The sequence below is a fragment of the Aquarana catesbeiana genome, linkage group LG07 (genome assembly GCF_042186555.1).
Source record: "Aquarana catesbeiana isolate 2022-GZ linkage group LG07, ASM4218655v1, whole genome shotgun sequence".
In the NCBI taxonomy this organism is placed as follows: domain Eukaryota; kingdom Metazoa; phylum Chordata; class Amphibia; order Anura; family Ranidae; genus Aquarana; species Aquarana catesbeiana.
Genome location: NC_133330.1, coordinates 109,266,643 through 109,280,360, shown reverse-complemented (window position 1 = coordinate 109,280,360; position 13,718 = coordinate 109,266,643). Strand labels below are relative to the sequence as shown.

At 42.5% G+C, this 13,718-nt stretch overlaps 1 protein-coding gene across 7 annotated transcripts in view; it reads right to left on the bottom strand.

The window, feature by feature from the left end:
* The window catches only part of HMGXB4 (HMG-box containing 4), a 105,837-nt gene that overhangs the window by 83,894 nt on the left and 8,225 nt on the right, over window positions 1-13,718 (bottom strand). For 4 of the 7 annotated variants that reach the window (XM_073592623.1, XM_073592617.1, XM_073592616.1 and 1 more), the window contains exons 2-3: window positions 10,770-10,918; window positions 4,305-4,383 (exon numbers count right to left, since the gene is read on the bottom strand). In XM_073592623.1, the coding sequence (XP_073448724.1) occupies window positions 4,305-4,383; window positions 10,770-10,895 (205 nt within the window). In that variant the 5' untranslated portion in view covers window positions 10,896-10,918. Of the gene's footprint in view, window positions 1-4,304; window positions 4,384-10,769; window positions 10,919-11,555; window positions 11,632-13,718 lie in introns of all 7 variants that reach the window. The other 3 variants (XM_073592621.1, XM_073592620.1, XM_073592622.1) reach the window with 1 other exon arrangement.

Here is a 13,718-nt window from a genome sequence, read left to right as displayed (position 1 = left end):
TTGATATAGGCCACTGCTGTGGCATTGTCGGATTGGATCCGGACAGGACAATTCCTTAATCTGACCGTCCAGGCTTTCAGGGCTAGATGAGCTGCCTGAATCTCTCGAATATTGATGGACAAGGTCATTTCTGATTTGAACCATCTTCTTTGGACAGACGTTTCTTCTAGGACTGCTCCCCAGCCCAGAAGGCTGGCATCTGTTGTTACCACTTTCCAGGTAACTGGTAGAAAGGATTTTCCTTTTTGGAGATTCTTGGTTATCAACCACCAACTGAGGCTTTGACGCACTTTTGGGGATAAACGCATTGGGAAGTCTAGAGCTTGGACCTTCTTGTTCCAAGTTGATAGGATACTGTGTGGCAGCAGTCTCGAATGAAACTGAGCATAAGGAACAGCCTTGAATGAAGCCACCATCTTTCCCGACAATCTCATGCAAAGCCGAATAGAAGGATTCTTCTTTGCTTTGACCACCTGAATCAGTTCTCTTATGGAACTGATCTTTGTCTGGGGCAAAAACACCCTCTTCTGAGCTGTATCTATGATCAGACCCAAGTACTCCAATCTCCCTGATGGTTTTAAGGAAGATTTCTCTAGGTTGAGAATCCAACCTAGTTATTCCAGGTAGCTGATCATGGTAACCAAACTTTGGTTTAAGCGGGCTACCGACTGACCTATCAAGAGGAGATCATCTAAGTAAGCTAGAATCGTTATACCCTGAGCCCTTAATCTGGCTAAAGGGGGAGCCAAGACCTTTGTAAACACTCGAGGTGCAGTAGCTACACAGAAAGGCAGAGCTACAAACTGAAAATGAAGATTTTCTATCTTGAAGCGTTGATATTTCTGGTGAGCGAGAAAAATAGGTACATGGGAGGTAAGCATCCTTGATGTCGATTGACGCTAGCAGTTCTCCACCTTGTAGAATGTAGACCACTGATCAGATTGACTCCATGCGAAAAGAGCGGATATTCAAAAACCGGTTTAGATCTTTGAGATCTAAAATGGGTCTGACATCCCAGTTTGGTTTTGGTACTGTGAAAAGGTTTGAATAAAACCCTAACCCTCGCTCTTCCATGGGAACCACGAATAACACCATTTGAGACAAGAGATGGTCCAAAGCCAGAAAGAGAGACTTTTTTTCTGGATCTCTGGGAACGTTTGATCTGAGAAAACGAGGAGACAGGAACTCTCAGAACTCTAGTTTGTATTCTAGAGATATTGAGGAAGCCACCCATTTGTCTCGACACTGTTCCTGCCAGACCCTTGAGAACTGCAGAAGTCTTCCCCCCCACTCGAGCGAGCGGGGGTGCCCTTTCATAAGGAGGTTTTAGTATTTTGTTTAGTGGGTTTCCTCCCCCAGGGACTCTTTTGTCCCTGGGGTTGACCCTGAGGTTTACCTCTTGAACTTGACGTAGGAGGCCATCGTGACTGCCTGGAAGCTGATGCTCCTGGCACTGGAGAAGAAGCTTGTTTAAAAAAAAAAAAAATGCTTAAACCTCTTCTTAACTGGTAAAAAGGAACTTTTTCCATTAGAAATTCTTTGGATGTATTTATCCAGATCATCCCCAAACAACCGTTCACCACGAAATGGAAATCTAGCCAAGAGCTTTTTGCATGGTGCTTCGGCTGACCAATTTTTCAACCATAGAATTCTAAGCACATGCACCAGCCCGAGCATAAGTGGCGAGGCCTGGAGAATAGAATCTCTCATAGCGTCTATTGTAAAACATAACACCTCTGCTATCCGGCCAAATCTTGGGCCTGCTGATCAGGAATAATCTAGAGCACCTGTTTAAACTTGTCTTTTAAGGACTGACATACACCGATATCAGTCGGTGTATGTTTTTCTGGGTGCTCCCACTCAGAATACATAAGCTTTTTTAGTAATTAATAGATAGGAAAAACATGAATAGATTGGCGAGGCTTTAGCGAACCCAAAGAAGTGGGCTCAACGAATTACTCCGCTACTGGCAGCAAAAATGTGGAGCGGACCAATTCAGTGAGAGATTGTACCCACAACCTTTCAGATTGTGAACCTGATCCCTCCGTATTTGACTTTTCAAAAGAGGAGTCATCAGCCTCTTCCTGGTCCCAAGAGAAATTTATCATCTCTCGCCCCCCGTTACTCAGTTTAAGGATCCTGTGTAATGGAAGGGGACCTGTCACGTTTAGTCCCACTCTGGGATGTTTAACGCATCAATCTTTTGTTCCAAGCCTAAAATGGTTAAGGAAATAACCTCTTCAGTAACATATACAGGGGCTGCAGTGTTAACAGCAGCTGCAACACCCGACGTCCCTATTGGTTCATTCTGACCAGCCATTTCACTCTCAGGGGAGGATGCCATTTTTTTAGATGGTTCTAGGCTTCTTTGTGGCTGTATAAGTCTTTCTATAGCTCTTTTTTTAGGTGTTTTTACCCCCCCGATGTACAAAGCAGAGGTACTACCAGAAGGAACGCATCCATTGCTTGAGCAATAGTCCAGCCCTGCCGCTGCTATGAACGCTCAGCCTGATGCAATAGTAAATGTGTCAAAAGGAATGCCTGTGTCACCAAACCTCTTTCATCCCCCTCTTTGCTCTTGTGTCCCTCCGTCAGCTTGCAGCAGCAACAATGGAGCTTTTAAAAAGCATATTCCCTGGCTGGACGTTGGAGGACGCCAACGCTGCGCTAAGCCCCGCCCCCTCCTCCTTTAAAAAAAAAGAAGTTTTTCCTGCACTAGCGCGGGCCTCTGATCCTACGGGATCATTCTGTGAGGGAGGAATGGCGAAGAGGGGACCTGGACGCCGCCGCCGAGTAGGGCGGCGTGCTTATCAGGTTTTTTTTTTTTTTGTTCTCTCCTAACGCTCCTATGAAGAGGGGGAGAGTACAGCCCAGGTGAGGGGTGTCTGGTGAACAGGAACCCCCCCCAGACTTACCAGAGATCTGCCTGCTAGCTGGAAAAAAATGAAGCCTACTGCTCCGGACACAGCGTGATCTCTTGAGGAAGCATGAGAAGGTACGTGCTCCATACAGCCCCCAGTGCTGACACTTAGGCATGACAACATTTACTAATTAAAAGGAGACATTTCATAAGAAAATTCAAAAATTTCTTAGAAAACTCCACTTACCTTTCCCGCTGCAGGGTTTTCTGTGGTAAAAACCAACAGACCCAATCTTCACCCTTCACAGTGGGTTCAGGAGCTGGGGAACCCACAATCCTGGACCTGTAATGGCATCCCGCCAGTAAAACATTATGGCCTTAATACCAAAAGTACTGGATCCCGGGATCCAGCTCTCCAAAAAGAGAAGCGTTTACAGGCAAAACCTTGTTTCTTCGGACACGATGCCCGGATACCATTCAATTCGGCCTAAAAGACACTTTGAATGGATCCGGCTGCATAGCTAGCCCCAGCAAGGATTGCTCCAGTGGAGCTCAGCACAGCACATCTTTACTCGTGACCAACAGCTTAGACACTGGCGAAAAAACTGAGGTACTCCCAGTAGTGGGAGGGGTTATATAGGGAGTGGACTTCTTGTCTTAGGGTGTGCACGTGTCCATCACCTGAAGGTGGCCTATAACCCACATAGTAACTACTATGGCACTGTGTCCCGTGTTAAAAGTACCAAATAGGTTGGTCTTCTTTTTCTAGCACTCTAAAGCCTCGTACACACAATCAGATTTTCCGCAGACAAAGCGCCAGACTTTTGTCCGAAGGGCGTGTGCCGTGAACTTGTCTTGCATACAAACGGTACACAATTGGTCGGCCAACAAACACAAACATAGTGACGTACTACGTGGAATTTCAGCTCTTGAGCGCCACCCTTTGGGCACCTTCTGCTAATGTCGTGTTTGATGAGCACTGATTCTGAGCATGCGTGTTTGTACTTCGGTCTTCGGTGTGATGGATTTGTGTACACACGATAGGAAAATCTGACAGACTGTTGTCCGCCGAAAATTTACTAGCCTGCCATCCAAAATTTGTTGGCGGAAAGTTGGCTGTTGGTCCAACAATTGTCTGATGGAGCGTACTAACGGTCGGATTTTAGGCAAACAGTCTGTCAACACACAATTCTCGGATGAAAAGCCGATCGTGTGTACGAGGCTTAAGAGATCTGATGACCATCAGGACCCCATCCCAATAGTCCTTCAAAAAACCAACAACGCAGAAGATGGCAAGTCTCACATTCTACCATGGCACACAGTGAAGTGGGTTATTTAGCAATGCACTTTTCTAGTCACCATGGTGGCAGGATATGTATAGTCCAGATGTAGGAGAGATGATATTGGCTAGTTAAGCTGTTATACAATTGCTGCAGATACACACCTGGATAATACGTGTCTTCAGAGGAATGCTTCTTTTTCTTTTTATGAGATTCTGTTGCCAAAGGTGTAATTTCGATGTCCTACAAATATAAGTATAGTACTATATGATTAATTTGTGCAATACACAATTTGGATTCATATTGTACATACTTAAAATACTAATATTGCATATTATATACACAATAAATGTGGCCTCTCTTGACAAAAGTACACGAAAACGAATATGAGGAAAATCATTAATAAAGCCAAAAGTAAGAAACTACACTGACAAAAATACAGGCAGCAGCACTCTAACAAATGTCTTAAAATTGATGAAGTAGATGAAATAAAAAAGTTAAAGTAATAGATAAATCAACAGATGTAAAACTAATCTTGAGGCATAAACACACACCAATTTAATGCTATACACATAACATTTTCTACCAATATCTATGTCTTTGATATTAAAACAAAAAAACATATACAACAGCAAAAGTTTTAGATTTCAAAAGACCAAGGTTTGCTGAAATGGGTAATTTTCTAAAAAAATAAAATTATCAAAAAGGTGGGAGAAAAACAACAGAAGGTTGGTTTACAAAACTGGTGAAGCTCTGCATAGAAACCAATCAGCTTTCAGGTTTTATTGTCAAAGCCTAATTGAACAAGCTGAAACTAGAAGCTGATCGGTTACCATGCACAGCAGCACCATTTTGCACTCTCCAGTTTTAGTAAATACAGTGGCAAGAATCAGCGGATTTCTGTGGCTAGAATGACAGGCAAATAGCGGCGGCTGCACAGCCTGTACAAAGTATTGACAGGCTGACGGCAGCCATCACTGTTCACATGAAGCCACACACTGAGTGGTTACCTTTGGTTAGGGATGGGTGCCCAAAGCCTTGATGCATCTAACTGCAGCATTTTTAAATCCAACACTTTCTGAGGTCTATACCAGATCAATGGCAATTTTCCTTTCCAAACCTCTTTCCCCTTTTGAATGCCACGACATTAAAAACATGCCTGAGCCACCCTCCCTGCTATTTAAGGTCTCACTACAGCACTTGAAGATTATATTTAGTGAATATAAAATGTCTACACAACACCATTAAAATGTCAGGTCTCTGATTTTAAAAAGTAGACAAAGATAAATAATTTCAGAACTTTTTCCACTTTAAATGTGACCTATAAACTGTACAACTCAGTTGAAAAACAAACTGAAATCCTTTAGGGGGAGGGAAGTAAAAATAAAAAAAAATAAAATAATTTGGTTGCATAAGTGTGCACACCCTTAAACGAATACTTTGTTGACGCACCTTTTGATTTTATTACAGCACTCAGTCTTTTTGGGTATGAGTATCAGCATGGCACATCTTTACTTGGCAATATTTGCCCACTCTTCTTTGCAAAAACACTCCAAATCTGTCAGATTACGAGGGCATCTTCTGTGCACAACCCTCTTCAGATCACCCCACAGATTTTCAATCAGATTCAGGTCTGGGCTCTGGCTGTGCCATTCCAAAACTTTAATCTTCTTCTGGTGAAGCCATTCCTTTGGTTGTATGCTTTGGGTCGTTGTCATGCTGAAATATGAAGTTCCTCTTCCTGTTCAGCTTTCTAGCAGAAGCCTGAAGGTTTTGTGGCAATATTGACTGGTATTTGGAAGTGTTCATAATTCCCTCTCCCTTGACTAAGGCCCCTGGTCCAGCTGAAGAAAAACAGCCCCAAAGTATGATGTTGCCACCACCATGCTTCACTGTGGGTATGGTGTTCTTTTGGTGATGTGCAGTGTTTTTTGCGTCAAACATATCTTTTGGAATTATGGCCAAAAAATTCAACCTTCGTTTCATCAGACCATAACACATTTTCCCACATACTTTTGGGAGACTTCAGATGTGTTTTTGCAAAATTTAGCCAGGCTTGGATGTTTTTCTTTGTAAGAAAAGGCTTCCGTCTTTCCACTCTACCCAATAGCCCAGACATATGAAAAATACGGGAGATTGTTGTCACATGTACCACACAGCCAGTACTTGCCAGATATTCCTGCAGCTCCTTTAATATTGCTGTAGGCCTCTTGGCAACCTCCCTGACCAGTTTTCTTCTTGTCTTTTCATCAATTTTGAAGGGACATCCAGTTCTTGGTAATGTCACTGTTGTGCCATATTTTCTCCACTTGATGATGACTGTCTTCACTGTGATCCATTGTATATCTAATGCCTTGGAAATTGTTTTGTACCCTTCTCCTGACTGATACCTTTTAACAGTGAGATCCCTCTGATGCTCTGGAAGCTCTCAGCAGATCATGGCTTTTGCTGTAGCATGCGACTAAGAAAATATCAGGAAAGACCTACTAGAACAGCTGAACTTTATTTGGGGTTAATCAGAGGCACTTTAAATGATGGCAGGTGTGTAATGACTCCTATTTAACCTGAGTTTGAATGTGATGGCTTAATTCTGAACATAGCTACATCCCCAGTTATAGGAGGGTGTGCACACTTATGCAACCGCATTATTTTAGTTTTTTATTTTTACTCCCCCCCCTAAAATATTTCAGTTTGTTTTTCAATTGAGTTGCACAGTTTTTAGGTCACATTAAAGGTAGAAAACATTCTGAAATTATTTATCTTTGTTTCATTTTTTTACATCACAGAAACCTGACATTTGAAGACTTTTTATATCCACTGTAGCCCCATACATACAGAAGCAGGAATCTGAACTCAACATCTCACTTACACAAAGCCAAATTCAGCGGGCCACCATGTTAGTGCACAGATTTTCCATAGCCAATAGACTTTAATACAGTAGCAGTACCTACAGGTAAGCCTATAATAATAATAATAATAACCCCTTCCCGCCGACCGTACGCAGATATGCGTACTCGGCTTTCCGGGGTTATACCGGGATGATGCCTGCAGTTGCAGGCATCATCCCGGTACCGTTGTTTCCAGCGGGCGATCGGCTACCCGAGCATAACAACTGATGCGGCTAAAAGCCGCTCGGCTGTTATACCGGAGGAGCAGGAGGGGACATCCCCCCCCCTCCCGCCGCTCTTACCGGGCCTCCCGTGCGATCGGGAGGCCCGGTGTCCAATCGTGTGCCTTCGGCGGCTGTGGGCGGCTTCGTTCCAGCCTTCTCATGGTAAACGCGGAAGCGACGTCATGACGTCACTTCCCGTTTACTCGGCTGCCAATGGCGCCGGTTTTAAAAATATATACAGTATTCAGAATCGCCGTTTTCGGCGATCTGAATACTTTGAAGTGCAAAGGAGGGATCGGGGGTCTTTTAGACCCCCGATCCCTCCATAAAGAGTACCTGTCACCACCTATTACTGTCACAAGGGATGTTTACATTCCTTGTGACAGCAATAAAAGTAAAAAAAAAAAAAAATTTTTTTAAACACAATTTATAAAGTAAAACAAAAAATAAAATAAATAAAAAAAAAAAAATTTTTTTTAAGTGCCCCTGTACCCGCGAGCTCGCACAGCGAAGAAAACACATACGGAAGTCGCGCCCGCATACGTAAACGGTGTTCAAATCACACATGTGATGTATCGCCGCGATCGTCAGAGCGAGAGCAATAATTCTAGCCCTAGACCGCCTCTGTAACTCAAACCTGGTAACCGTAAAAAAAATTTAAAGCATCGCCTATGGAAATTCATAGGTACCGTAGTTTGTCGCCATTCCACGAGTGCGTGCAGTTATAAAGGGTGACATGTTTGGTATCTATTTACTCGGCGTAACATCACATTATACAAAAAAATTGGGGTAACTTTACTGTTTGGATTTTTTTAAATTCATGAAAATGTCCCTTTTCCAAAAATTTGCGTTTAAAACACCGCTGCACAAATACCGTGTGATAAAAAATATTGCAACAATCGCCATTTTATTCTCTAGATTCTCTGCTAAAAAAAATATATAATGTTTGGGAACTCTAAGTAATTTTCTAGCAAAAAATACGGATTTTAACTTGTAAACACCAAATTTCAAAAATAGGCTTAGTCATGAAACGGTTAAACTTATAAAAGTGCACGGTTTAGGAGATATTCACAATTTCTTCAGCCTGCGATGTCACTGGTGCATGTGCACTGCACTCTGAATTGAGAACACACTGAATGTGCCATCAATCCAGAGCGCTGTGCTGTGGCTCCCATGGGCATACCATTCAAATGGCCAGGGCCTGTGAACCCAGAAGGAAGATCAGGAGAAGATGGAAGCCCTGAATGTATCCCTTTTAAAAGGTACATCTGTTATGCATACTAGCACATTATGCCATTACCTTGCAGGGGGACAATTTTTTTTCTTTAAAAAAGACTTTACTACCGCTTTACGAACAAGGTTATAAAATTGTTAACAAGGGGGTGCTGGACTCCATCCCTTTTCCACAAAATGATTCCATGGGTCTCAAGAAACTTGCTGGAGATGTCAGCCTGCATTAGGAATACTAATACATACTTTTTGGAGCTGCCTCCTACAAGACTAAAGTGGGGTATACACTATGAAAAAATCCGAAGAAAAATTCCGTACAAAGCTTGATCGCTCAATTTTCGTATAGTGTGTACGCTCTTCATAACACTCCAGTTTAGATTACACAGCGGGTTCTCAAAAAAACTATTGCCTTTTCAGGGATCCTATTTGGAAGCAAAAGTGGCCCCAAACTATATTGTAGGGGATTCTATTCAGAGACTGCTTATTGCCCATTTTCCACAACACTGCCTTATATTGCTATTGGAAGCTGGGCATTTTCACACCCGGTGGCAATTTCCTGCGCTTTTGCTTATTCAAAAGTTTCAATGCATTCACACAGTTTCACAGTAAACATGAAAACAAAGTTCAGGAATATTCCTTTATCCCATTGTTTTGCAAATCTATGTACACTACAAACTGTATGATTGAACCGATCTGATATCGCTGTTTTATTAACCTGACAGCTTATTATTCTAAATAGGAAACCTTCATTTTGTTTTCAAATATTAAAGATTCTAACTACCAGCAAGAATAAGTGCTTACATTTACAGAGCACCTGTCATTTCAGATCCATCATGGCAGCGACTGTTAGCGGGCATCCACTCACCTGCTGCAGCCACATCCCTCACCTTCTTGTGTCACTGCCACATCATCAGCCGTCCCATTAAAGTGAATGGGACTGTCAGTGAGTCAACAGCGGGTCAAAGGAGGAGCCGCTGCAGGACAGATATGACAGCTGCTTTTTAAAAATTATGATTTAAATTGAGTTGATTTAAAGCGGAGTTCCACCCAAAAATGGAACTTCCGCTTTAAGTGTTGGTGATCCCCTGACATGCCACATTTGGCATGCCATTTTTTGGGGGGAGGGGCATGTACCCTGTTTTTAGAGGCACCCAGCTCCCACTTATTCCCTGGTGCCAGAAGGAAGCTCACCTCTTCCCCCCTCCTTGCAATCTTCTGGAACACGTCACAGGTCCCAGAAGATTGCCTGGCCAATCACAGCGCACAGCGCAGCTCGCACATGCACAGTGCACGCCCGGCTGTGAAGCCACAGCCGGGCGCCCACAGTTAGAATGCCGGCACTGCGGAGAGGAGCGGGGCTTTATGCACCTGCATCGCTGGACCGCGGGACAAGCGAGTGTCTGATTATTAAAAGTCAGCAGCTACACTTTTTGTAGCTGCTGACTTTTAAATGGGTGGAACTCCACTTTAAATCAAGCCTTTTTACTCGTGATTTAAATCAAATTGGTTTAAATCAAATCCACCCTGCCCAATATGCCCCAATTTGGAACAATTTTTATTTTCCTGCACTATTCAAATTGAAGAGGTATGGAACTAGAAACAGGCTGGCATTCTCTTCATTCAACCGTTAATTAATAATGATATTTTAGTGGCGGTTCTTGCCAGTGCGTGGTGTGAGATTGCATTTGATTCGCACCGCACTGCAGTGCAAATCACATGTGGTGCAATTTCAGCCATACCATCTGTATGGCTGAATTCTCATCGCATTCGGACCAAACTCACACAGGACCTTTCTTTTGGTCCGCACCAGAATCGGATCGCATGGGTGTTCACACCCGTGCGATCCAATTCATGTCCGAACTGTCAGTTCGCAGTGCGATATATGCGAGCTGAAATGGGGGTGTCTTTAACATTGTATTGACACTCCCCACAGTTCGCATATAGCAGTGTGAACTGCCTTGCAAGTTGGGTGCAATGCGGGAACACGCAGTGGATTTGCAGGGTTCCCGCATCACACAAGTATGAACTGGCACTTACTTTCTTTTCACTCTCTATCAGAACAATTTCAGTTACCTAAAAAATCAGTCTTCAAATATTTGCAGCTTCATCATGCCCTGCAGGTGCAATCTCACACTGTTCCCTTAAAGCATAATCCATCCCGAGTGCCAACACTGGCTGTGTCCACAACAGTGAGAAAAAATTGTCTCATTTGACGGCTAACTTTTTTAAAAATAAGTTTATTACAGATGTTCAAACAAGACACAGTACATGGAAAAACAAATCTTACCTTGGATCTCTTTTTAGAAGATTTACGGACTTGTTCAGCAATCTCTTCTTCCTCACGTAAAAGATCCTTGTATGATCTTTTTTTCTCCCGCTGGCTCCTGCCAGCTGCCAAACTCACATCCTCCATTCCACGATCTGTGTCCAGAATTTCTGATCATAAACAAAAACAGCATGTCAAGTACTTGGAACTCCCACAGTCCCATGCATTAAATGCTGGAAAACTGAGCAGTATTCCGGCTTTACTTAATGCCATTCATTCTTAGCAAAGACCAGGCTTAAAATGACCAATGGAACTTGTTTAGCTGTCCATTTCCAGTTCTGTCTTCTTGTAGGATCTATACTATATCCTATATATTTTTTTTTTTTCTGTAAAGTGTACATTAATAAAAATTTGGCCTCTATTAGTTGATCATTTTAGTTCATATCCCCAACGACTTTAGATATGCCATTCAAAACGTGATTGCCCTGTTCAACCCATTTCTGAAAAGCAGTGCCCTAAGAACAGCCTTCAGTACCAGCTTACAAAATGTTGTGCAAGTTCCATGATTTAGCAGAACAAATTACAAGAATAAGCAGAAAAAAAAAATATTAACAAGAGTACTTTTGTTTTTGTGCGTTTTAATTTATTCCTTTGAGTGCATAGTTACATAGTTGGTAAGGTTGAATAAAGACATCGGTTCATCCAGGTCAACCTGAGAGTGTGTGTATGTGTTACAATGGTTTTCCATATCCTTGTACATTGTATTTGCTACAAAACATTGTACAACAACACAATCAAAACTCTTACCTCGAGAGTCACTGAATGCCATATCCAGGCCCAACACAGATTAGATGGTAAACAGTCATTTATTTACAGCATCTACCTGCAGGAGGATGGGTTTGTTAAAACGTTTAAGCAAGCACCAACAGGCTTTTTAATAGGATATCATGAAAGTAGCACATTATATCTTTTTTCCCTGTTTAATATATGTAGTTTCCCAGCACTAAATAGTCTAAACATAAGAAATTGTATTAAAATTACTGGATCACTTCAAATGACTTTCCTAAAACTTAAAAATGTTCCACTCACTTAGGGCTCATTTAAAAAGGTTGCCAGGGGGCTATAAATGATAGTGATTTTACTACCCTTAACTGCCTACCTAACAAAAAAAAAGAGCATGCAGCCATTTAGGGCTATACAGATGCCAAGACCACAATACTTTAAAGTCTTGAAAAAATTAAACATATAACGTTCATTGGTTGGTACTGCCACCAAAAGCAACCCATTCAAGTGAGAGGGGCCATGCTGCAATGCATATAATTGCGGCGCTGTGGGTCAGCATTTTCAGGGTTAAAATAGGCGTTGAGGAGTTAATATCTCGCTTTCTCACCACCTGTCAAATGCCTCTGAAGAGTGATCCACCATCCATCACTTTTCAAAGGGGGGGGGGTGTACTGCTGCACAAATGAACAAGCCAACTGGTAAACTATAAGCAGTATCCCAGTAACACGACTGCTGCTGATATTTCAATATGAATCTGCTATAAGGCATATTATCTTCACATTGACAGCATTTAGTAATAAAACAAAGAGTTTCATTCCACAATGCTTTTGTCACTAAAGGCCCCAGAAAACAATATGAAATCAGACAAAGATTTTCCAGCTTGTCATATTGTCCCCAAATAAACCTTGACTGGCTGTGTCTCCTGGTGCACCCACATGCAGCAGACCTTCTTGAGATCCTATTGAAAAACAGGAAAGTTTGGGGATTGTCATGTATACCTTCAGACAATTTAAGGACCCGTGTCCACAGGCTAATGCCCCGTGCACACGAGCAAAGCTTGGCTTGCATACACATGGTCACACAAAAGTTCTCTGAACTGTCGACCGTCAAGAACGCGGTGACTTACAACACTACGACGAGCTGAGAAAATGAAGTTCAATGCTTCCGATTATGCGTCGAATTGTTTCCGAGCATGCGTGATTTTTTGCACGTCTGAATTGCATACAGACTAATGCATTTTCAGATAGGAACTTTTTCCGACGGAAAAATAGAGAACCTGCTCTCAATCTTTTGCCAACTGGAATTCTGCCAGCAAAAGTCCGATGGAGCATACACACGGTCGCAATTTTCGACCAAACGCTCTCATCGGACTTTTGCTTGGAGAATTTCCGCTTGTGTGTACTGGGCATTATATTTGCTTCATGGAGGTTTTGCATTTCGATACAAGAGTCTACTCAAGTGCAAAACCCATTTGCAGTTCAGAAAGAGGTCAACAGCAGGTCAAATGCACCTGTCAAATTCTGAATACTATGAGAAGCATGACAAACTGATGTCATCCACAAAAGATCACAGCTTGTCAACACAGACCCCCTCAGACTAATACATACCACAATGCACAGATGTACAGATCCATGTCGCAGTGCAAGAACAGTCTCTGACATTCACATTACAATGCATGTAGCAATACAGCCCTGACAGATCTACATAATAATGCAGTAGTAACAGAGCTCTGACAGATCTACATACAATGTATAGTAAGGGCACTTTCACACTTGGGCAGGAGTCTGCAGTAAAGCGCCACTATTTTTAGCGGTGTTTTACCATTGTTTTTGCTGTTCTTTTCGGCCGCTAGCGGGGGACTTTTAGCCCCGCTAACGGCCAAAAAAAGGTTAAATTGATTTTAATGGGCAGGGGTGCTTTAGGAGCGGTGTATACACCGCTTCTAAAGCGTCTCAAAAATGCTGCTTGCAGGACTTTTTTTAACGTCCTGCCAGCGCACCGCTCCAGTGTGAAAGCCCGAGTGACAGGAGAGGCGCTTTACAGGCGATGTTTTTAGCGCTATAGCGCCTGTAAAGCGCCTCAGTGTGAAAGTAGCCTAAGGGAAAAAAGTATTTGATCCTCTGCTGATTTTGTACGTTTGCCCACTGACAAAGAAATGATTAGTCTATAATTTTAACAGTAAGAGAC